The following is a 25,683-nucleotide window of genomic DNA, read 5'->3' as shown; positions in this document are numbered from 1 at the left end:
ACAGGCACCAACCTGGCAGTCAAACCAGCCGCACGCCCCACGGCCTGATGGACTTTAATATAATCTACGTTGAGCTTCACAATCTCCTTGGTCATATGCAGCATTCCCACAGCACAACGAAAAAAAATACACTTGGAACAAGGAATTTTTTTTCTTGTCTTATTGGGTGTAAGAAAATAATGGCATTAGAAAATAAGGTATTTGGCTTTTCCAATCAGAATCTCTCTATGCAATGTACATTCACTGTTGCATCGTGGCAACATTGCAGTGATGCACAGGAGTTTGCAAACTAATCTGCACACAAGCTGTGAGCTCCTTTCGTAGCCCTGAAACTCATAATGTGTAATACTTGTTTTTACAATAGGTTTCAAAAATACGGACAGCTTAATTACAGCTTTAAATAATGAAATTGTTTAATCATACTGACAGATAAAGCACCTGAAAGCCCTGATTATGTACTGTAGTTACAGCATGTCTTAGTGCTGTCATGCAAGAACTTCAACGCATCTTAGTAAATTAGATCCATAGTTCATTCATGATGAAATAAATCTATTATCATCCACCTTTTTGTTGTTAAATGGCATCAGGCGAGCATGGTAGTCCAGTTAACAATTGATAACTACAGTCAGATGTTACCCTGTATTTATTTGTCAACTGTACAGCTAGAAAGCTGCTCAGTTATGCATTTTTACATAATAGTTCATCACGTGCTTAAACATATGAATTTGTAGTCTTTGCTATTGCCAAGAGACTATCCAGATGTGAAAAGTAAATCAATGGAAAACCAACACTGTACTTTCTCCCTGAACTGCAGGCATCCAGAAACTGTGGCTCCAAGGCTGGAATAAACAGTCATGCACATATGAACGTTCCTATGAATTTATATTTATTGATAGCGCACACTATCTATCTCCTAACCTGCATTTGGAAGGAGAAAGATGTCAGTCCTGCCTTTGTGAAACATTTCAAACACCACCTGGATGCTCCAAAGCCAACCTGGTTTTCTTGACAGATAAACAACATAAAGGCCCTCGGAAGCTGCTCAAGAAATAGATCTTGCTCTTCAGCAACGTTTTCAAGCCAGTTTCTGTGTGTTTAGTACAAACTCTGGTGTCATAACTGATAAACAAGGGACAGTGTAAAATATAAATACTAAAAATAGCCAATAAACAAGAAAACAAAGTTGACTACTCATCTTCACATGCATAGCTTGATTGGAACCTTCTGTTCTAGGCTTTATGTTTCTAGAGTCCCCACGGTACTGCAGGGCCAAAGCAAGCTAACAGACACTTCAACCCAACTGGTTTAGGCATATTAACACCTCCATACAGAGATATTCTCCAGGTAAGAAATTAAATTGATTTGGGGGCCTTCCTACAGTCAGCTTTAAGGGTATAATACTTCTCACTTCACGGTGCTACATTTATGCCAGTTTTAAATTCTTTTTCACTCCACATAGCATTTTTATCCTTTTTTTTTTTGTTTTTTTTCCCACTTCTTTTGTTTGATCAAAAAATGGGTGTCTCAGCATCTGAAGGGGCTTCTGGTTGCAACAGTTCTACCTCCTCCCTTCCCTAGGTAACGAGCATAACTACATATGTTAACAACTTTATTGCATGCAAGAGCCAAAAGATAACTCAGAACAGTTACCACTTTCAGAAGAGTTGGCTGAGCTCACTTAAGCTGCAGGCCAGCACAAGCAGCTTTGAAACTCCTATACCATTTGTAATGAACCATCACAGGCAGAAAAACGAGAAACTGCAAAATGCAGAATACAAGTACATATAACCACGTACAATTAATTTCAAGTAAATGCAAATAGATAAATTATGAAGTATTTTCTGCAGGCAGCTCAGTGGATCCTTATGGGCTGTAGAAGCTTCCTAGAAGCACAGAGCAGTCGCCGTGTTTCACACTAGGCTGGACTGCAGAAAGCAGAAGCGCACTAAACCAGGCCAGTTTATAAGGAATACATTAGAGCTGGCTCAAGGGAATTTTTGTATGTCATAAAGCAAGTTCTTGTTAGCCACTGTGAGTTGTTTGTCGAGATTCAGTTATTAGCAGGGATATTGAAGCTACACAAAAAAATACACATTAAACAAGCTTCTTCAAACTGGAATCTCAATGAATATTTTCAGCACTGCTGATCTGCCCTCATGCTTAGCAAAAGCTGTTCTGAAGCAAGATGCTGAATAAAAAAATTACCAAAACAGTACTTTAAGATGGAAAGTGGTAAATAAACCGTGTCAGGACGGGGCTATAATGTAAGACGCTTTGGGTGCCATGGATGCCAAAGACTTTTTAAGTCCTGGAATTATTTAATCTCTCTTGTAGGATTAGCGTGATTCATTTATCATTTATCTCTTACTGGCTCTGTAGGAAAACACCTGGCTTCATTCAGTGGTTTTGTTAAAGTTAGAGGGTGCATAGAGCAGTGCAGGTCTGCATACCAATTTGTAAAATGAGTGTTAAGAGCATGAGAAACTCTTTTGAGCTTCAAGTGTAAATGAACACCTAAACCCAATCATAAAAAACCCTCCAGCTTTCATCGTGTTGGAAAGTACGGGACTGACAGCCTGAGGTATTTCATTTAGAGCTGAAATTCAGTGCACAGGGATGATGGAAGCTTGCGCCACCCTAGCCCCTCCATGTACTCTTAACCCTCTAAGGCTGAGGCCTATGTACTCTCCATAAATATCCACTCATTTTCTTTCTCTCCGAGCGTCTCAAGGAGGCTGTTACTTAGGGCTTTCATAATGTCAATGACTGTCTTCTCAAAACTAGCTGCACACAACTCACCAACTTCTAGAAACCCAGAATGTACGAACAACTCCCCCTCATAAATGCTGTAATTTAACAGAAATAGCTCATTCAACTACAAAAAGGTCCACTTACCAAACCCCTTTCATTTTGCCCTTTTATTACATAACACACATTTCTTCAAGAGTCAGTTCCTCCTCTATCAAGTCCCTGCACAATAGCTTAGTGTAAAAAGTAAATGGCAATGAAGGGCTTCACTGGACAAGAGTGCCTTCTACAGGTACAGGACTCGATTCTGCATGGTCTGTGAAGTGGTTAAATACAAATGGAGGCCTCGGATCCTTCAGCATCGATGTGCACGCACAGAGATAGAGGCATCATATTCAGATTTACCTAAACCTTTTTCTCTAGTTCCTAGTATGACAGTAATTGTTTGGGGCTTTTCCAGAATGAAAAGCACTGCAGGGGTTATTTTGGAGTATCCAAAGCAATTTATCCCATTATGGAAAAGAAACAATAACTTTCTGCATGTTTATGTGTTTTTTGCTGACTTAGAATGACTTCAGATCATGCAGAGCATTCCCTGTTTTTTAAGGCAATCAATATCAATTTTGCTTGTGGGCTGAAAGACTATTTTTGGGATGATAACATGGGTATAAAACAGAAAATAATTTCCCATTGTGAATAAAAACAAATACATGAAAAAAATGTTCATCCTTGACAAAGATCCTTTCTCCCACTCAAAAAAAATCCTCCTATTCAGTTGATTGAGAGGAAGAAAAAATACCACTTGGCTTGACTAGCCTCAGTATTACAATAAGAAAAGTAATATCTTTGATGAACAGTGTGAAATATACTGTGCATTGTCCTATTTAATGTTGGTTTTTCTACTCTCACTAAAGGCTCGAACAGCGGTTCAATATTCAAACTATTGTTTTGATTTCGTTCTGCATGGGCTATAAAAAAAAAAACCCAGATAAATGGACAGAAATTGAGGGAGAGAGTTCTTGCGATATTAACCAGAAATGGGGGACACACGAGAATTGTCACTTCTTATAACAGAAACTCGAGGACAGAAGAAATTTCTCCCATGGACTACAAGGAAGGGAAGGGGCACGATTTCAAACCTTTACAACAGTGTTGCTAACAGAGGCCCCTGAAATGCTTTTGGAAATATCTCTGCATTGAGAGAAAAAGTAGTAAAATGATTATTATGTTTTTTTAAACATTACTAGTGTGAAATTCTGCCTTTGTTAAAATCAATGAACGTTTTGCCATTGATTTCAACAGAACTCCATTTCTAATATACATATTCTCATTATAAACTGATCTCTTTTGCAGTCCTGGCATACTTGCACCAAGGAATTCAACAAGGTTGGACACAGCACCAATAGCTGAAAGGCAAATATGATTGGAGATGTAAGTGATGAAGTTCACCCGCTGCCAAGTCTCCAAGGGTGTTTTTGTGTTGTATGGAGCTCAGAAGGCTCCTATCAGACCCATGCCACATGCGGTTATTTCCTGAGTGCAAGAGGAGACTGTACAATCCAACCATCCTCTTAAAAACAGTCCCACGTCTATAAGATGAGCATACAGGCAACCCAAGAGAAGCGAACCCTAAAATAAATCATCACAGCTTTGTAAGAAAAACAAAGAAACAGCTTTTATAGTTCATGTATGTTATTCTTAGGTGGCCTAAATTTACATTTGGCAGCCTACATCATTCAAGTAAAACCACATCTGTTTTCCCACCCATTTGAGATAATCAGATAATTATTTAGGTGCCTTTTACTGACTTTGGGAACAAAGCTTTAGGTAATAAGTGCTCAGGTTTAAAAAGAGTCTTAGAGTTACCTACGAGAAAATAAATGATAAAGAAGTTGACAAGCACATCATGACACTCCATTTAAACCTCTGCATGGGAAATGGAAAAGAAGGTCACGATACAGAAACAAAGGAAACACCTGCGCTTCCAAGGAAATATGAATTAGTAAAAGGAAAACCACCTCTAATCAGGCATCTATTATTGTTGTTTGGGAAACCCATGAAGTTCTTATTACCCACCATGCATTAGAGCCTTGGCACTGCTTTTCCTTAACATGGGTCTTTCCATACCTTTTCTTCCAGATTACTACTCGTGGATTCTCTCCCAACTAAGATGGTTAATTTCAAAAAAACTAGAAGTGTGTGTGGGGAAATAAACAAAATATACAAATTTCTTTTTTCTGTGTTTCTTGCAAGTAATATGGATACCTTCAGTTTAAAGCCTATTACCTCCAATTATTGACAGTTTTTGCAGACACACTCATCTCTTGTCAGCAGTTCAATACTAAAGGCACATGAGCCTCAGGTCATGCATCCACAGCCCAAGAAACAAAAAACTAGCCTAGCCAATTCCATTAAGCTTAATGTAACTAATAGGGCTAAATACACCGAAAGCCACGCTGAAAATAAAGCCTTACGTCTATGAACTAAGAATCTTCCCACAGCTAATTTGGCAGCCGTGACTACATGGAGGTTTGAGGCACCGGCTATGCATGACAGTTATGACGCCTACATGACCTCGCAAGGCTTCAGATGCACGGCTCAGGTATAACGATAGAAAATGCTACTTGCCCTCCTGTATTCAGCCAAGGGGTCTGCAACTCAGTTGTGCTTCACCCACCTACCACAGAAACAAAATCTACAGAACTAAATTAAACTTGGAATGACAATAGGCTCATATTTTTAGTCCGTGCCTTGAAAGAACGAGTAGTCTGGTGGACTAGGTAGAGCCCAAAGCAGCTGGTATAATAAATTTTACTAGTCTGCAGCAAGAATGATAAATGATTTCACTAGTTTATGCTTCACACTATTCCAAGGTCACCAGATTCCTCTCAGCAAAAACAAGTGAGGCATTGTTGCAATCATAAAGCAAGCTCAGCAATGAAATACTCTGCCACCCTTACCATGGCCGTGCTGGGTACCAACCCTCAAACTGTGTTCCAGAGTCGTATATGCAATGCAGTCTACAGCATCCTGGATCACACTGCAGTGCCAACGGTGAGAAGCTGTACAAGATACATAAGCCCAATTCTCACGCTTTCTTAAAAACCCAGGGAATCTGAGGATATATCAACTATTAATAGTTCTGAAGGTGAGCGTTCCAGAGGTATCTCAGTATTTAAATATGCAAATTATCAACTGGTAGGATTTTCAGAAGTGTTCAGAAAAATTAAGTCTACTTTTGAAAATCTAACCTTTGCTTGTTTTCATATTGAGATCCAGAGGAATTTGTAGCAGGATGCTAACTTGCTTTTTGATAGGGTTTTAAAATTCCCTGTGCTTTGTAAGGTAGACCACTCTAAGTAGGTACTTCAAAGCCGGCATAATTTTACTACTTTGAAGTGAGAATTTCTGACTGCTGTGTCTTCCAAACCATGCAAGTTCCTTACTAGCCCATTATCCATATATGTTTTATTTTCCGTTTCTTTTAATTTACTTTACCATATAGACCAGACGGAGCACTGAAGAAGAGGTGAAGAAGCAATCTTCATCAGGTCTCTTCACGACAAAACTTTAAATTGTACCACCATGACAATATAAGTTCATCACTATGGAAGTGCGGTCACACAGCCCATAACAAACTTTAGTTGTAATTTAGTCTTTCACTATTTTTCAGCTAGAAAGAGCAGCCGATACTAGGGAAATCAATTGATAGTAGGTGAATGAAAGGAAATTTATGATGTGACCTTAAAAATCCTTTCTATCATGCAGAAGTTTTCAATAGCAGTTACAAAGGTTCTCCCTTCAGTGCCCAACTGCAGCTCAGCTTTTCTGTACTGCTACAATTTGGGAGAGTATTTTAGGTTACACAAATGATTACTGGCAGACAAGGAAATACACACTTTAGAACCAAGCAGCAGAAATGAAAAGAGTTAATGTGTCAAGCGCTACTTTGGACTGCCTTTAGTATATGCTTTTGCTGAGATGACTTCAATAAAACAACTTCTCTCCAGAAATGTAACTCAGAGTACAACAGATTAACTCAAAATTTCTCCAAGGACTTATTAATTCATCCCTAGGGAAAATCTTTGGGTTCCTCCAGGATTTACACCACAAACAACGAGTTTCTGTCACCAGATATTTGGGATTCTACTTAAACGTCAGCAGATGTGAGACATTTTCTGCTGGTGCAATTCCTCCAAGTTTATTAATTTCAGAAAAAATCCATAGGCTTTCCCAAGGTATTCTTTATCTCTTTTTAGAGAAAAATAGCTCTTAATTAGTTAGACACACACACTCTTAGCACATTGTTTTGAAATAGTTCACCCTCAAATTCATACACATTTCAAAAATCAACAGACAATTCAGAAACAGATTCCCCAGGTGAGCAGCACTTACCGCAAGGAAAGAATACTGTCAAAATAGAAATAAAGAGAGTATATGTTGCTCATCAACAACATGGATGCTAATCAAACTCCAGTGCAAGGCTAATCACACAAAAAACTGCTTGATATGAAAAAATAATAGTTCAGGGATACGCTGTCCTTTTTGTGATAAAAAGAAAGAAAGAAAAACAACCGTAAGGGTGTTAGCATTCCTGTACTTTCCAGCTTATGCCATTTTTCCAGTCAATCCTTTTTAAAGTATGAAACGATGTAGAGAATGAAGTTAATTGTAGATGGCAACAGCATTTGGAAAAGTTCTTTAACAGAATCAAACACATCTCCCATCAACACAAATTTATTTTTGACAGGACATTTTCCAATATTCTGTCAGGGCTAAGTTATCAGAGTTAAACACAAATTTCATTTACAGAGAGGACATTGGTCCTTTCTCATTGCAGGTTTATAGAAGTTGATTGCATTTAACTTCAATGTCATAATAGTTCACATAAACTTTGTACCGTCATTAACTTAGATGGTTAGTATACAAATACTAAACACAAAAAAAAAATACAAATCCCCCTTCAACACTCAGAACAGCATTATCTGAAGTGACATCAGTTAATCGCGACTTCCAATCTTCAATATGATTTAATGTAAATTAACCTCTTTCTAGACACTGTAAGATTTCAGATCAAGTGTAGCAGAAACTGATTCCAAACTGGTTAACAGAAATGAAAAGCAAGTGCTATGATCAATACATGGTTTCTTACTACATTCATCTGATAATCACGACAAAGATCATCTATGTACATGCATTCTGAAGGTGAATTAGAAAAGTAACCATTCCTATTATCCGCATCTTCAATATCATAGTTTGGACCCAAAGGCATGAAGAAACTCACTTTGAGAAAACAGTACTTTGCTGAAGTCTGTCTTCTTTCATCGGAATGATCCTTATCCCGCTTAGAATTAATAAATCTATGAAAGCCAACTCTTATCTCTGTAAAAGTAATTTCCTTGCGATATACTCTTCATAATAAGGAGAAATTACATACAGCATGGCAGATGAAAGTAAAAGTCTGCAGATTAGATTTACAATATATTACAAATGCCTTTCTGTGTGTCAGCATACTCTTTATTGAAAAGGTTTCCATCATTTCCATTGTGCTGATAAAGTAGATTTTTCTCGGTGATAAATGGAAAACTTTTAGAGAGCTATATGCAACGTCATGTCTCTATCCATTGCTGAAGGATAGAAAACCTCTACTTACTGTTTAAAATGACTCAATTAAAAAACCTCCAGTATAAAATGACTCAGTTGAGTTAATTCATTTATCTCTTTTTGTGTGGATCCCAATTAGAGTCATAACAATTACAAGGTGCAACATAATTGCAGTAGACTTTGCATTCCCCAAAGCAGTAATGCGAGGATCTGGGTTGTTCTTTATGATTTCTAAAGGAGATGAAGAAAAGGACAGGTTACAGAGAAGAGAAAACCATACGTACCTGGTCCAGTTTCCAGTGGAATTCCGCAGGACGAAAAGTGTCGGCCTGATCAAAGTCTTTGCGCAACAGAAATACTAATCGGCAGTTGTGCACATACAGGGCATAGTGATGTCGGTTCATCTCTGAAAAGAGGGATCAATGAGATCAGTGATCTGAACTACCATCAGCACTTTTGTTTAGGCGAATGTGTTTGAAAGCTATATACACCTAAAAGACAAAACCTAACCAAATAAAAAAAATACCAAAGAACCGACTTTTCTCCACACCATGGATCATTGTGGTTCTCGGGGAAGCTGCACATGGTAAGTGACTCACTGAATTATGTTATACTAGTTTTGTTTATTGAAGCATTGTGTCCAAACTAATCAATAAAATCCAAATCAACATTTAGTCTAACTAGTTTCAATGCAGAATTAGAAATGGTTTTCCCAATCTGAATTATGAAAAATTAAAACTAGTTTAATTATTTTTTCAAACAATTCCTATAAAACCTACAGATGTGTTCATAGAAACTATCCAAGAAGAGAACCAGTGCTTGAAACCCCTCATAGGTCATCAAGTCATCAATGCTTAGAGGGGCACCACCCAAGCTTAGTAACCTTTTTTCAGACCCGATTAAACGGGGAGAGATGGTGACACACTGCTGACTTTGTTATGCCCTTTGCTAACATTTTTTTAAACACACAGGCTCACCTGTCTTGTCAGAGTTGCAGAGAATAGTCTCTTTCTCAGCTCTCAGTCCTGGACTAGGTCCGTGTTTCATCCACAGAGTGATGATGAATTGATCGGTTAAATTCTTCGGGACTATTCCATCTGGGATTTTAGCTCCTTGCTTTCCATCGAATTTAAAAATCATGTCATTATTATCCATGAGAAGCCCAGCTGTCCAGTTAGTTGTCGCACTGGGAGATGGTAACAGGTCAATGGCACCCGAGGAAGCCCCTGCATAGGAGATATAATGAATAATATGAGAAACTAATGAAAAAGCAGTGAAGGGTAAATCAATATAGGCCAGGGTTCCGATTCACATTCTTTAGATTATTTTTACCACCCAATCAGTCCTACTATCTTCACTGTCAAATCACAAACACATTATAAAATAGTGACATAGTAAGCCAGTAAATGTTCTTTAGATTAAATGTATTGCACAGAAAGCTACAGAATATCCTGTAACGTTATCATTCTTGAAACAACTCATTATTTTCTAAAATTCATTAACGACCTTTCCTTACTTTGAGAACTACCAAGACTAATACCAAATTCTCTTCCAGATGGAAAGCTTTACATCTTCACTTCCTGACAGCATGGAAATATACGGCATGCAGGGATAGAATCACAGAATAAGAGAATAGTTTGGGTTGGAAGGGACCTCAAAGATTATCCAGCTCCCACCCCCTGCCATGGGCAGGGACTCCTCCCACTGGCTCAGGCTGCCCAAGGCCCATCCAACCTGGCCTGGAACACCTCCAGGGATGGGGCAGCCACAGCTTCCCTGGGCAACCTGGGCCAGGGCCTCACCACTCTCACGGTGAATGTGTTGCAAAATACAGTACAATGGGGATGAACATAGGAAAAGTCTCCCAATGTTCAGTAGACACCCACAGATATTCACAATAATGTGGGTATGGATGTCAATACATGCAGAGCATTCACCCTAAACCACCTCCTATGACTTTAACGCTGGCTTTTGGAGAACACATGATGGTAGTAACTCCATCTGTTCTTGCCTAATTGTAGATCTAAGACTTTTAAGTGGCACTCACAATTCAGATTAGCAGCCCCTAAGCCAAAAGTAAATCATTAAAAAAGTGGTCCTTGGTATTCGTTTGTTAGAATTAACTGAGATAAAAAAAAGCAGAAAGGGATAACACCATGCTTCCAAGATCTGATAAAATAGCACAATTCTTTACTGCTCTGTGTTTTCTTACAGCTTAACAATTGCCAGACACCATTAAAAACATGTAAAGAGCAACCCAGGGCCTTTTCTTATCAGGTTAAAAATAGCATTTAGCAGAAAGTATGCTTCCCAGAGTAAAAAGTATAATCAATCTCTGTATTCTTGTTGATACCTTGTCAAGTAAGAACACGGTGAATAAACTGCAATTGCATAAAACATCCCTCACCAGTAAGACATCCCACCCTCCTTCAGGGTCCAATGAGAGAAAACAGATTCCAGCTTTCCGCAGGAATGCAGAATTTTGAGCCATGAATGTGTGGAATTACATCCAATGGATTTTAATGACATGAGAACAATCATATCATTCAGTAACTGAATTTCTTACACAATTCTTACAATTTATTACTGTAAAGTGAGGTTTTTTTGAAGTGATGGTAGCCTCACATTGAACACCTGCACGTTTAGAATTTCAGCACAAAGTGTATTTCTTGCATTAATTGTAATTCCGGATAATACATCACATTGCATTGCTCAATATACAGATGTTATCAACAGGAATACAAACTCAATTTATCCAGATGGTACAATTTTCTGTTTTCGGTTTGGTTTTTGTTATTTTTTATTCAAGCCAAAAATAAAATCGCTTGCACAGGACACATGTAAAACTGTAATTTTCTCAATCAGTTTCCTTTTACTTTAATTTTTATGGCCGTTTTTTAAACCAACAGAAGAAACACCATGCACCACAGTGTATATCAATGGAAATACGCTTTTAAATGGGCACATGCTTATACTAGGTAAATTATGGGCTCAAAGAAGAAGCTTCATCCCTCAGTCATTCTACCTGCTCCGGCCACAAAATTTGCTATCAGTGCTTTATGTCAGTGTAATCATTTGTTGGTTTAGATCTCACACATCATAATCTGCTCTGAACGCCTGTGCCCTTCACAGTTCAGGTCTGTAACAGACACAAAACAATGTCCATTTTGCTGCCAATACAGGTTCTTAGAGGAGGCAAAAGCACTTGACTCTAGCTATAACGTATTTATCTTTATTTAAATGCTAGTATTTTATGAAATCAAGTCCAAACAGATTACAGTTTAATGTCATTAACACGATGAAGACGCATATTGTTGGCAGATAGGTTTTGTTCTGCTTTTGTAGGATCCCAGTCAGTTGGATAAAGATACAGGATTAAAATTATGACTGGTCCTGTAATCTTAACTAAGCAATTTTCAGGTTGAAAATATTCAGATTTTACGAGAATGCTACCGCTTCCACGCACCTTTATCTCCCTTTCCCAGTCTCCATAGGTAATCGCTAATTGTAACTACGAATTATTTTTCCCTGGGAATTAGTTCTCCATTTTTAATAATTTAGTAACGCTGGCTGAAAATTTTCAGTCACAAAATGTTTCTTAAAGGTAAGCGTATTGATCTTAACATACCTGCAACAGCGCTGTGAGGGTCTCAGAGCAAATGCAAGGCAGACACCGGCGCACCCCACACCAACCCCCACGCGCTTAAACTGAAAACAACTGCACATTTGCTACTACGGCTCAGAGAGGAGCCAAGTAAACAGATACTCTGGAGAAGATGAGAACCGGTGTTCCACACAATCAGAGCTATGGATGAAGACTCCAAGAAGACAGGATATCAGAAGAGGAGAGAGAACAGATCTCCAAAGGGAAATTATAAATGTATATATAAGAGGCTTTGCTACACACGTAATGTTAAAGTCACAAAACTACAGCAACATCCTGAAGTATTTAGTTAACCTTTAGAAATTAATTTGTATCTTTTAGACCAAGTTATCGAAAAGCAGGAAGAGTTAAGAAAATAATTAGGAAACTTTTTCCTACCAGGACACCTCTTTTCTGAAATTCATGTTTCTTAAATATTTTTGCTCAAATTGATTGCTGCAAACGTTCCTTTACTTTTGGGTTGTTTTCAGCCTGACACAGTACTTAGCAGCAGAACAGAAAGCAGGGTCAGGAGGAGTGATACACAACACAGAGATTCAATTCTCATCAAATCCCATGGCCTTCCTATGATGGGAAAGCCATACCTGAAATCTCACTATGCTGTCACACCAGGATTAGTGCCAGAGGGATGAAAGAGTGAGAAAGAACTGGAATGAAGAAAGAAAGAAAATCGAGATGAGAAGAGGAGAGAAAAAAGTTAAAAGTAAAGCAGGATGAAGGTATAAGAAAGAGTGAAAACAAATGGAAAAGACAAGCAGAGCACCAGCCAAATACCATCACTCCTTTCATTTTCATTGCTACAATCCAAAACAAACCAGATGAGCTAAATCAATGTATTGCATGCTTACAGGTCATAAAGAAATGGGGCTGTACCTGGAAAAAATATTACGTATTTACTGAAAACCATATGCATACCACATAATTTCTGCAGAGATTTTTCTGAATACGTTTCACGATCACAGCCCTTTCCGATGTAATTGGTCTGCAACTCAATGGTGGTGTGTATTGAGGAAACTGGTCCATCACAAGTTTCTAAATGAATGCTGGGAAACAAAGGTATGCTGCCAGATCCAGGCTTGTATTCAATCCGTTTGTTCCAGTCTGGAAAAAACAACAAAATTATCCAAAGGTGATTACAAAATGGAAGGGAGTTACATAATTTAAATGACAGACTGTTCTCAACGGTCAAAGACAAAAATCAAAGTTTTGGAACCTGACATCAATAAATTACTGTCCTAAAAATTCAAGTATTTCCCCTTCTTGTAAAAGAATGTCAGGTTCAGGTTTTTCGTGCTGGTTTGGGCTGGGTTAGAGTTTTCTTCACAGTAACCGGTATGGGGCTGTGGTTTGGATTTGTGCTGGGAACAGTGCTGATAATTCAGGGATGTTTTCCTTAATGCTGAGCAGTGCTTACACAGAGTCAAGGCTTCACCCCACCCCACCAGCGAGGCTGGAGGTGCACAAGAAGCTGGGAGGGGACACAGCCGGGACAGCTGAACCCAACTGACCAAAGGGATACTCCATGCCATATCAAACTCATCATACAAAGCTGGGGGAAGAAGAAGGGCAGGAGCCACATTTAGAGTGATGGCATTTGTCTCCCCAAGTTATACATGATGGAGCTCAGCTCCCCAGGAGACAGCTGAATACCTCCCTGCCAACGGGAAGTAGTGAATTAATTCCTTGTTTTGCTTTGCTCGCGTGCACGGCTTTTACTTTACCTATTAAACTGTCTTTATCCCAACCCATGAGTTTCCTAACTTTTACCCTTCTGATTCTCTCCACTATCCCACCAGGGCAGACTGAGTAAGCGGCTGCACGGTGCTTAGCGGACAGCTGGGCTTAAGCCACAACAGTAATACTACTGCCGCTGGTGTCACACAAGGGGCACATACATGTCCTGACAAGAAGTGCTGACCGGAGTCAGTCTGGCTTTCCAATGCCCACATTCCCGAGGCAGACTGCAAGCCAGCTCTACAGGGACACAGCTGGTGGCTGCACTGAATTTCACCAGCTTTCATAGTTCTGCGATACAGACCAAAGATCTCCAAGGACCAGGTTACGTACACCAGTCTCAATGGACTGTGACCAAAAGCTAGTAACACACATCTGTACTGCCACTTTCTGTCTTCAAAAGTCTTACTAATTTCGTAAAGTATTAATGGCGGAAAGCTACAGCTGAAAGGACTACTCATGTTTTTCAGCCAGATCTGACTAATCTGTGGTTTTTCTTATGCAGATGTCTCACAGTCCACGTTTAAACTATCACCTGCCCAACACAGCCACCTGGACGTGCCATACATACCACTATGTTCCTCAACTCAAGCGTTTAATTTTTAACCCAAATTAATTATGGTGTTTGCAACCAGCTACACAGAAGACCCAAACAAGCAGCATTAATGGGAAAAAATATATTTCAGCTATATATTTCTCTTCTCCAAGCTGAACAACCCCAGCTCTTTCAGCTTTTCCTCATAGGAAAGGCTTCGGCCATTTTCATGGCTCTCCTCTGGATGTGCTCTAGCAGGTTCATATCTTTCTCATACATTTCAAGCAACTCCAGCCAAGTTACCATTCAACATAAATAAGAACGCCACATTAATACTGACATGCAAAGAGCTAACTATTTCAAAGTCATAAAACTATTCAACTGTGCTACCTAATGTGTACATCCGTCCATCTGTAGCATTTGCCATTAGAAGTACTTTGGCATACAAGGCTGAAGTGTCTCTGACATTTTATAATCCTAAGTAAAAGAGAACTCCATAGATAAAAAAATTCTAGGTCCTGGCAGTCAATGAAATCTCTTAAAGCGAATGGACAGAGACATTCTTCCTAAATATCACTGGAAGGAAAACCAATGTACGTATGTGTATGTATCACATATGTGCATTTAGTAGGTGAAGGAGTTCGGTATTTTTCACCAGACCTCATCTTCAGAAAACTTGAAAACGGTGCCCTCTGCCACCATCTTAAACTGGATTAAAAATTCACAGGAAAAACTGAAAGTCTATGCAGATGTTTTGAAATGCAGCGCAATCACTGCTCCAGAGCCCAGAGAGAGGAGATCGGATGCTGACAGTCACTGCTCCACATTTCACAATTCTCAGATTTTCTTCATGACTTTTTAATTGAAGTTGGAACCATGCAGTACTTTGTTCCCAAGAGGAAGCCGAGACTTCATGTAATGTTCTGAAAGTATGTTTAGTGTCTATTTTCACTAAGATCTTTAAGACTTGCACATCACTGACTGAAAGACAACTATGCCTATTTTATTACCTGTGCACATATCAGCAGAGTTGCTATTTTAGAAGTAATTTTCAGTAATGATATTCAGCCCATTCATGCCATATTAAGTGAGATTTAATCTGCGGTATTGCATAATACGTCTGCAATTGTCAACTTAAAGAGTTCCCTTAGAATTTCAAGTATAATATAAGGTACATCATTACAATAACAGCTTTCTGTTCCCTATCCATTCCAGAAACTTGAAGTTAACATTTTTTCAATCAAACAAGAGCAGAAAATTCTTTCAGGTAAAACCAAAATAATTTCCTCTTTTATATATGTGCTAGCAACATATGAACTATTGGTCTTCATAGTCTCTTATTCACCAGTTAAAACATTATGTTCCTCTACCCAAGTCTCATACATATCTGAAACACTTCAGACTATCTCAGCAGCCGCCAGGTTTCAGCTACACTTTCAATTCTCAGCTATACCAAATTAACTGGCACTCATGCGAAATATTCATTAGTGTATGTGAGATGTGACTGATTGTTAACTGTAACACATCTGCAACGGCACACTCGCCTCCAGTTATTTGAAGAACCTCTTATAAAATACACGCTATATAAAACGCCACTGCTCAGGAGGAAGAATAATGGCAGACTTCTCTTTCTGCCGCATGAATGTCCCTTGGACTGGAAGAGATGTTTCATTTCACAGTATTACCTTTCAGCTTGGCAAAACTGGTAGTATGTACTCAGAGATCATAAACCCTGAATGCTCTAAATCACTCGCATTTATCTCAGCTCTAGACTGTAAAACATCAACTAGGCTTGAACTAGTGTCTTTGTACTTTGGTCGCCTGCAGTATCACAGACCAATCCTCATCCTAAATCCCACTAGCAGTTCTTTCACTGATTTAGTGCAGACTTAAGAAGCCTGCCAAGGAGACCCTCTCCATGCAGAAGGCATTCCCAGGCAGGCACGAGGCAATACTGATGCATGATACAATCGTTTGATAGCAGGACAGTCCTTAAAAGTAGTAGTAGCTGTGATACAAATCAGCTGGCTTATTTATATAGTACTCACCCCCACGGCTTTTAGCATCCCAGAGGCGTTGAAGCTGAAGCCAGAACCCTCTGTGTCTCACCACCAGTAAAGTTAGTAATGTTAGAACATGCGTAGAGTTAGAACAAACAACATGACGTGGTAGAAAAACCCAAGTCTTTAATTTTTCACATGGCAAAGATCATTATTTTCTTTCTTCCAGGCTAACATCCTGAATTAGATATATTCAGAAGGACCTCAGAAACATGGAGACACTCTTCAACTCCTCTAGAACTGATTCAGAGGAAGGACGTTATGTAATCTGAGTCTACAAGAGCTCTGATTTTTAGATTCTTAAAAACTGTATCTTAAAACGTTACTCATATCCAGGGTTATGCAGACAGTCTAAAAGTATAGAATCCCATTTGAAATGGGAATTGGCACTAGATTAGCTAAACTCAACCAACACGGCTCCTTTTTTGACAGAAACTGATGCGCAACACCACCACGTTACAGTGCAAACTTTGAAAGGTAAGTGGGGGAGGAAGACTAATCCTATGGGAACAGCTGGAATAAAACCAGCCCTGTTCAGTCCTGCAGAAAGCAGCCCGTGTTTAGAGTTTTTAATTCAACAGGCTTCTGCTTGCCACTTGTAGTATAAAGCACTTTCAGACAACGCTAGACAGCCCCAGCTGTGTCAGACAATGCAACAGCATTAGAGTGTAAATATCACGATGTTAAGTTTGTGGATCAGATGTCATCAAATATAAAACAACTAAGTAAACTTGGATCTCAATCACTCCAGTAATGAAAGTATTCCAAGATCAAAATAGACCAACCTTCAGTGACAGTTCGAGCCTTTAAAAGTAAACCCCAACGCATGGTTCCTTTTAACAGAAGCATAACAAAGAGTTTCCTTGATCTCTGTATGACTCTCTACTTATGACCCATGTATTATAATTTAATTAATTTCTAATATTTGACGACACTTAAGAATGATTTAATCTGATTTTTCCTTGAAGGAATATGGAACTTGCATGTGCAGACTCCTCTACGTGGCCTGAATCACATCTCCTCCTACGTGTGTGCGGCCATGAACTTTGGTTCCACCTCATGACATTAAAAATGATGGCAAGGTAATTAAAGAGAACTGAGCCACAACTCCTACTATGACAATGAAATGCAAAACTTCTCTTGTGCTGGATTGAAGATGTACATATTGGCAGCTAAATATAAGATAAAATCGATGTAGTGCTATTAGTGAGTCCCTGCAGTATCTCTACATAATAGCTGGAACATAAGGCTCCCAGAGCAATGCAATTGGCAGACTTTCCATTTCCTCTACAGCATCTTTGCATCTGTCCTATCTATGAAGGGTGGATACTCAGCTAAAGGTTATTCTGCTGCATTTTTTTTAACTAATACACTTTTTAGCTTCACTGAAGTATTTTTTTTAATTAAACATTTTCCTCTCCATTAATTTGGAAATCTGAAGCAATAAATAAAAAATTCACTATACACAAAGTGCTTCAAACAAGATCAAAAACGCCTTTGGAGTTTTGCCAAAAGCACACCTATTTGCATGATTTATGAAACTCCCTGTATCTTAAAAGCAGCAGACAAACAGCATTAGATGCTGTACAATGATAGATGTAAGAACAGTGCACTGCCCTCACAAGGCTACAATTTTCTTTAAACACCGTGGATATACCAGAAAGTGTGCACGGTGCCAGAATATCACATGCAGTAGGTACCTCAATAAATACCTGCTGGACAATCAGGCATTGTCCCACATCCGAAAGATCCATGGTCATAAGACATTTCCAACGTGTAGACACTTTGGTATTTTAGTTTCTACTTTAAACTACAGAAAAGGCATTTTTTTTTAATGAAACAGGCACAGGGTAACAGTTCCAGCTTATTTTCTCTTGGGCCACATTCTGTGTATTTATGGACTTGTAAATTGCGCTAATCTAAAAAAAAATATATTTAAAAATATTTTAATTTCCCATTTGGACAAAACCCAGACTGCCAAGGCACACAAAGCAATCTCCTCATCTGTTCTGCCCCCTGGTTCCTGAATAACCTCCCGCAAAGCTTCTCAGAAGGAAAATATTTACTTGCAAAAAAAGGGAAATCTCAGCACTGCAACAGACCTTTCAGGAGATTCTGGCTGCTGTTTGTTGAGACGGAGTACAGGTAAAAACAACACAGTTAGCATTATTATTTTAATTTTCAATTACATTATTAATGTTAAAACGGACCATCTGCTTTGCTGTGTCATTGCAGAAGGGAAGGTAGAAAAAAGACTGGTGGTGCTATATGCACGGTGCTTTCTTAAATACCTCTATTTCTGAGAAGATTCTGAACTGCTTAAAATAACCAGGTCTGCTCAGGCTGCCTAAGCAGTTTCCCATTTTACAAAAGACTGAGCTTGGTAGGATGTCCCCCAGATAACTGGCCACAACTCAGCCTGTAACCATCAGCCTAACAGTGCCTTCCAGGATCCATCAATGTCACCATGTGCTGCCCAGAATATAATTTTATAAAAACAAATTGCTACGTTTTAAAGGGTCAAGCAGTCATCATTAATAGAAAAAAAAAAAATGCCCTTTCTCTTTGGAACCAGCTTTACAATGGTTGCCACAATTCCTGCTACTGCACATGTATTGTGCCAGGGAAGCTTAACAGTAATCATGCAAAGAAAATTAAGTATCATCTAGGACTGCAATTCCTGTGTGTGTTTAATAGCAACATAAATACCATAAATAACACATAGAAATACGATTCAGGATATTTTTGATTAAAAGGTATTTCCCCTAATTTTTAAATGACATATGTGTATACATATCATAGAATCACCAGGTTGGAATAGACCTCCGGGATCAGAGTCCAACCATACCTATATGCCACTAAACCATATCCTTAAGTACTCCATCTACCCATCTTTAAGTACCTCTAGGTACTCAACCACCTCCCTGAGCAGCCTGTTCATATACACCTAACACATAAATACATAAAATGTATACATAAAATATGAATGCTTTTAACCAACACTGCAAAATAATCTTTATAGATCTATTCTTTTTTTTTTTTTTTTTAAAGGGAGGAAAAATCATTTTCCATCCAGCACCACCAGTCATGTAACAAACTAAATAAAATCCCTAATAAGCATTTCTAGGTTTGACAGCTAATCCACAAGCCAGTAACATAGAAATGACAGCAATGCTAAACTTGGTGCCACACAAATTTAAGCACGTTAAATACAATGAGGGTTTTGTTAAGGAAATCGTAATCAGAAAGTGCGACACTGTCAAAACTTCTCCATAGCAAAGAATCATAGAATGGTTTGGGTTGGAAGGGAGTTTAATGATCATCCAGTTCCAACCCCCCTGCCATGGGCAGGGACACCTCCCACTGGCTCAGGCTGCCCAAGGCCCATCCAACCTGGCCTTGAACACCTCCAGGGATGGGGCAGCCACAGCTTCCCTGGGCAACCTGGGCCAGGGCCTCACCACCCTCATCAGGAAGAAATTCCTCCTTATGTCTAAGCCTAAATTTGCCCCTCTCCAATTTCAAGCCATTGCCCCTCTTCCTATCATTACAAGCCTTTATGAACAGTCCCTCTCCAGCTTTCTTGTAGCCCCTTCAGGTACAGGAAGGTCACTATAAGGTCTCCTCAGAGCCTTCTCTTCTTGAGGCTCAACAAGCCCAACTCTCTCAGCCTGGTCTCATATATCTGTGGCCTCCTCTGGACTCCTTCCAACAGCTCCATCTCCTTCTTATGTTGAGGATTCCAGAACTGGACACAGGACTCCAGGTGGGGTCTCACAAGAGAGGAATAGAGGGGCAGAATCCCCTCCCCCACCCTGCTGGCCACGCTGCTTTGGATGCAGCCCAGGATTCAGTTGGCCTTCTGGGCTGCGAGCGCACGTTGCCGGCTCATGTTGAGCTTCTTATCAATCAGCAAAAGAAGACAAACACCAAGTCCCACAGCCCTGCTAAGGCACCACAGTTTGCGAGGAGATTTGAATACAGATCTCATAAACATAAAGAAACATATCCCTATACACCTTTTCTCTCTGCAGCTTCCTGATTAAAAAAAAAAACCTACAAAAACGACAAGACATAGAAATTCAGGCTACTTCAGGACAGCAGTACAGTCCGTTGTTGCAGGAGTTAGTGAACCATAATGGAATGGCCATTTTGCCTGAACTCGTGACACTGAACACTCCATTGAGTGATAAAATCCCAAGGCCCAATGGTGCCTAATTATGCAAAATAAACACAAAAATCTAAAAAATAGGAAACATCAGCACAAGTTAAACTATTACTTGTTGTGAGGTTGAGTTTGAATAGTAATTGCTTTTTCCTGCAGCAAACTGGGTGTCAGAGCCCAAGTGTATTGATAAGCCCTAACGAGCCCACACAAGCCTCACCCGGGGCCCTCCATTCGCACCCATGGACCAGGAGCTCAGTGTAAGCTCAGCCCCGGCCTGACCTACAGTCCTGTAGGGTTCTTGGTGTCCCACTCAGCCACCACGGGTCCCTTTAGCCTGAAGGCAGCCCATATACGTCCTGGCTTGACAACCTGGCCTCATAACTACAGACCTGACCAGCAACGTGATTCTAACTCTCATCTATGGATTGACACCCTGTGGCGTTCGTCCTCGCCGTGTCTGAGGTTCTGAGCTCTCGGCTAAACCTGTTCCCCATCTCTGGGTCTGCAGGGCTTACTGCAGTTGGGTGAGTGGTTGGCCCTTGGTGATGAAAGCTCTGCCAGTCCGTTATCACATCTGGCTCACGGCTCACCTTCTTTTGAGGAATAGCCCTCATTTCGCTGCTTCTTGACACCAGGTTTAGTTGTGGTTACAGAGACTTCTAATTTTTTCAGAAGGACAAACTACCACAAAAAGATGTCATTATGGGAAAAGGCAGGTTCTCAGTTATCCTGGAGAACAAGGGCTGTGACTAGTGTGTGGATCCTGGTATTCCAAGGAAATGTTAATGGAACCACCAGCTGTCAGCTACATCTCAGAGATAAAATTCTCAATTAAATGCTAATTGCCCCCGTGAAGCTCATGGAGATCTTGCAGTGACAAAAAAAAAAAAAAGGAAGACTGCTTTTGTAGTTGTAAATGAGAAAGGTGAACAAAGGAGTGAACTTACACAGGGGTACATGGAATTAAGAGTACAGTTAAGTAGCTCTAAAATGAATGGATTCTTCTACCAGTTAAGATGGAAAACATAGGCTTTAGTATTTAAATTGTAACGTATATACAGAACTCCCTAAAGAGAAGGCAGTAATGGGTTAGTCTGAAAATGTAAAGTTCATGGTACACGGGGAAGTAATAAGTAAAGATCCTTGTGAATCTACCTTGGGATTATTATTTGATATTTCCATTAACGTTCTTGGCATAAAACCAGCGCTGTTAATTACCTCTGCTAGTAACAACACTGGAAGGCAATTCTACATCGGAAGTCAATACAGAAAGAGGATATCCCAAGCACAGAACAAGATGACCTTGAGAACAGGTGTCGTAGGAATATCGCTTTGCAGCAATGATACGAAGTGCCAGTTCACACTCAGAAACTTCAGCAAACTGGTGAGTTATCACTGACAAATGACACATGGAAAAAAAGCCGATCCCATTATATCAACAACAGTGTCCATGCCACCAGCCTCATAGAGCCGGGGAGAAAAAAAGGGAATACAGGAATATATAAATATTCCCTTTTTAGGGACTACATAAAGCGTTATCTTTCCAGTAAGAGGCAAAGGTAAAACGCAACATGTGAAAAGACATTACCGGGAATGTTCAGGAAAGGTGTTTTTAGCTGTCATGCATACACAGAACTTGCTGCAGAAGGAAAGCCTATCTTAAAAACTAGATTGAAGCAGGGATGGCTGCTTTCTCTAAATATATCTGGTAGTCAAATAAAAGAAAAAATAATGCTAATACAAGTAGAGAAATAAGTATGAACTGTAAAATTTCAGCTCAAAAATCAAAGGTATTCAAAAGTTAAATTAATTTTCAAATGTCTGAAATAGGAATTTAAAAGTGGATATTCTACTAAAATGGTGCCATTCGAGCTAACAGCTGAATGTAAGCATTTTGTTATGACTACCTTGTTCTAAGGATGTATGGCTAAAGCACACACAGTGGCGCCAAGACTCGAATGGCATAAAGCCTTCCTGCTTTGCAATAAATTTCATTTTTCAAACCATGAGTAAATATCTTATACCTCAGACAATACAAGTATTGTATTTTAAACTGTGCGCAAGAAGAATAGAAATTGATTTATATTTATTGCAGAAAATATTTAGGCCTTCAAAATTGTTCCTGAAGACTAAGAATATTATTCTCATAAGCAGTGTTTCTGTACTTGACCACCTTCCTCCAAATAACCAATTGCTTTAGTAATCATATTGCTCCTTGTTAAACGCACTGACAGCTCAAAAGCCAATACAGTTTTGGTTTTCCTCTGTAATTGGATTTTACTAGAAAGCCCACATGAATACCATTCTAAAATCATTCAGCAACTACTGCAAATAGCATCCATAAAGTACGGTGACTCAGAAGTGATCCAAGATCACTCTGCTATGACGAGGGAAGGTCCTGCTCTTCTCTGAACAAAAGAAAGACTATATTTTAGCCAGAAAAGTGAGCTGCCCTCCCCAAATGACTATTCGCCATTAAAGAGGCAGTAAGGATGCGCCTTTTGGTGGTAGCCAAGCCCTTGGTCACCTTACTGGGGCTTACGTGTCTTAAAGATGAAGCAACATGCAATATCTTTGACACATTAACTACTCTTATTCAATATTTTCATAGTCTGCCAGGTAAGGAAACACAGAGAAGCTTTTATTTCAAAACTATTTTTAAGCAAACACTAAGTGGAAAGACATTGAATTTTTAAAGAACATCTTTTTTTCTTTTTTTTTTTTTTAAGACTGATTTTTAAGGAAGTTCTACTTTATACGTTTGCCTCAGGTGATCAGGTTAAGCGCGTATGTGGGTTCACAGGACTTGATGGTAACTTCAGGCTGGATGCTGTGAAACCCTGTTTTCTAAGCAGGGTCCCCATTTCTCTTGAGCTGGAGGTCAGCGAGCACTGCTTGTGCAAGGGCCATATTAAACTGGGCAGAAAAAAATTAAGCCCTCTTTGGCCAGAAGAGACAACAAGACATTTAATTTTTGGACTGTTGTCTTTGCTACTTACTTGTCTCCCCAGGAAACATATTCAACCCTGCTGCTGGTTTCAGAAAAGGCAGAGTCCTCTGCCACTTGATTGCGGTATTCAGGCGGTTGGTATAAAGGAGCTTTTCTGTTTTATGCCTCAATAACTGCTTCCTGTCTGAAATCAATCGCATTCTAGGGAGCAACCTGACTTTTAGTTTAACTGTCAATAGGTGAGCAGACCTCTAGCAGTCTCAGAAAGTATCATAAGTTTTTGGGGACATAATTCTGCCCTCTATTTTTTGAGGCTAAATTCCTCTTTATCTTCTCCCCATGCAGCGCATCATTCACCAGAGAGCTTAGTACAGGAATAATTGTTTTCCATTTTCTGCTATCTTGCATGTATCAGCACATTGTTTTATATTTTATTTCCGTTCGTCATCCCACTAGGGGGGACAGAAACTTCTTCAGTTTTATGAAGACTGCTCCTAACAGCAGCAGACAATATCACGGTACCATAAATGAGCTACAGAAAACACGGTCTAGAGCACAGGGGTTTAACTCTTTCTTATTTCACCTCATGTTTTTTAGTGAAAATACTATATGGATATTTAGTACCGTGTTGCCACAAGGCTGTCTACCCTGCTTGGAATAAGGCAGAAGTAACTTTACAGAAATTGATTTGTGGCATTAATACAAATGTGGTGAAAAGAACCGCACTGGAAGGGAATCTACAGGAAAAAGTGTTGCGTTTGCTCGGTGTGCACAGAACTGAAACAAAAGCAGAGCCCTGGAGGAACGGACAGAACCCCAGGGAACATACCAAAGAGAATAGGGCTTTCTTAGGATGGAAATCTACTAGTGTGTTTAAAACGAACAAACAAATATAGAAATAACTTCAACTGCAAATCTCGCCGTTTAGGTGTCAGAAATGCTATCATCTAGCTTTTTGTTATAATGTAGTCTCTTTCTTAACCAGACAGTAAGCAATCACTCCACTGATTGAAAATCACAGATGCATAGAATTAACTAGGTTGGAAAAGATCTCTGAGATCATCGAGTCCAACCATCCTATCTGCTACTAAACCATATCCTTAAGTACCTTGTCTACCTGTCTTTTAATACCACCAGGGATGGTGACTCTGCCAGCTCCTTGGGCAGCCTCTGCCAGTGCAGCAGGAACAAGCAGAGTCCAGGGAGATTAACCCATAGACAGCATGACGAGAATTTGTAGCATAGCTGTAAAATCAGATGACAAAACTCGCCGATGAGTACTTCCAATTAAAAAAACTGTTTAGGAATTAATTCAGTTCATTAATTTACATTTTTAGGTAGTTTAGGATATGAATAACATTTCCAAGTGGTCTACTCAGAATGGTTTGATGACAGCTTGGGTCAAGTGTGTTTCTCAAGTAGCCTTTTAATAGAGCAGAGGCTTGTCGTTTGCTGAAGATGTCTGTGTGGGAATGCTTGTGATTGGATATTAACAACCACCTTCGGAGGAGGGAAGCAGCCCATGGGGTTAAATGCTACCGGCCCAAGGGAATCTTGTTTAAAGGATGGCACCTTGGCTTGGGGTGTCTTATTTGCTCTGCTGTATGTCAGTCATATGGAGTCAGCCTCGAGAAACAGGAGTAAGCGTGTACTTGTTTTACGTAAACCCGTTTTCCCCTGTTCCACCTCCGGTTATTTGAGGGGGTCTGCATTGAAATTTATTGCACTGAAATTCGTACCACTACATTTGCATTAGACTACAATGATTTATATTCACTATAGCGACAGAAAAACCTGCGTAATATCTCAAATGACTAAAGCCAGGAACTTTTGTGAACGCTATAAATTGAAATTCTGAGTATTTCTTTGTTCAAGATAACACCGAAGAAAAAATCAAATATCATATTTTGGCAACTTCTATATTATAACCAAAGGCTCAGAATATTTTTTTTTCTTTCTGTCAAGCAAAACGCGACCACTCTTAGTCATCTAATCTTTTCAAATGCATCAGTATTCCAGAGCAAATGGAATATACCTGCTGGCTGCCTCTTTGAGGGGAAGTCAGAGTGACAGACAGAGGGAAGAAACAACACTGTACATGTCCTCCATTCCCAGTTTCCAGACTTTCTCTTTAAGTACTGAAAATACCACCACTAAGTTTTGCTTATTTCAACTTCTTTTTTCTCCTGGTGACAATTTTTACAGATCTTGTCTCAAAGT

The 25,683-nt window shown here is 39.4% G+C and overlaps 1 protein-coding gene across 4 annotated transcripts in view; it reads right to left on the bottom strand.

The window, feature by feature from the left end:
• Positions 1–25,683, bottom strand: part of CLSTN2 (calsyntenin 2) — a 558,864-nt gene that overhangs the window by 57,504 nt on the left and 475,677 nt on the right. For all 4 annotated transcript variants that reach the window (XM_054073857.1, XM_054073858.1, XM_054073859.1 and 1 more), the window contains 3 exons: positions 12,932–13,117; positions 9,330–9,578; positions 8,637–8,758 (listed from right to left, as the gene is read on the bottom strand). In XM_054073857.1, coding sequence (XP_053929832.1) covers positions 8,637–8,758; positions 9,330–9,578; positions 12,932–13,117 — 557 coding nt within the window. The remainder of the gene's footprint in view (positions 1–8,636; positions 8,759–9,329; positions 9,579–12,931; positions 13,118–25,683) is intronic.

Source organism: Cuculus canorus, chromosome 9, assembly GCF_017976375.1.
Source record: "Cuculus canorus isolate bCucCan1 chromosome 9, bCucCan1.pri, whole genome shotgun sequence".
In the NCBI taxonomy this organism is placed as follows: domain Eukaryota; kingdom Metazoa; phylum Chordata; class Aves; order Cuculiformes; family Cuculidae; genus Cuculus; species Cuculus canorus.
Note: the sequence above shows the minus strand (reverse complement) of the source record. Positions and strands in the feature narration are given on the sequence as shown.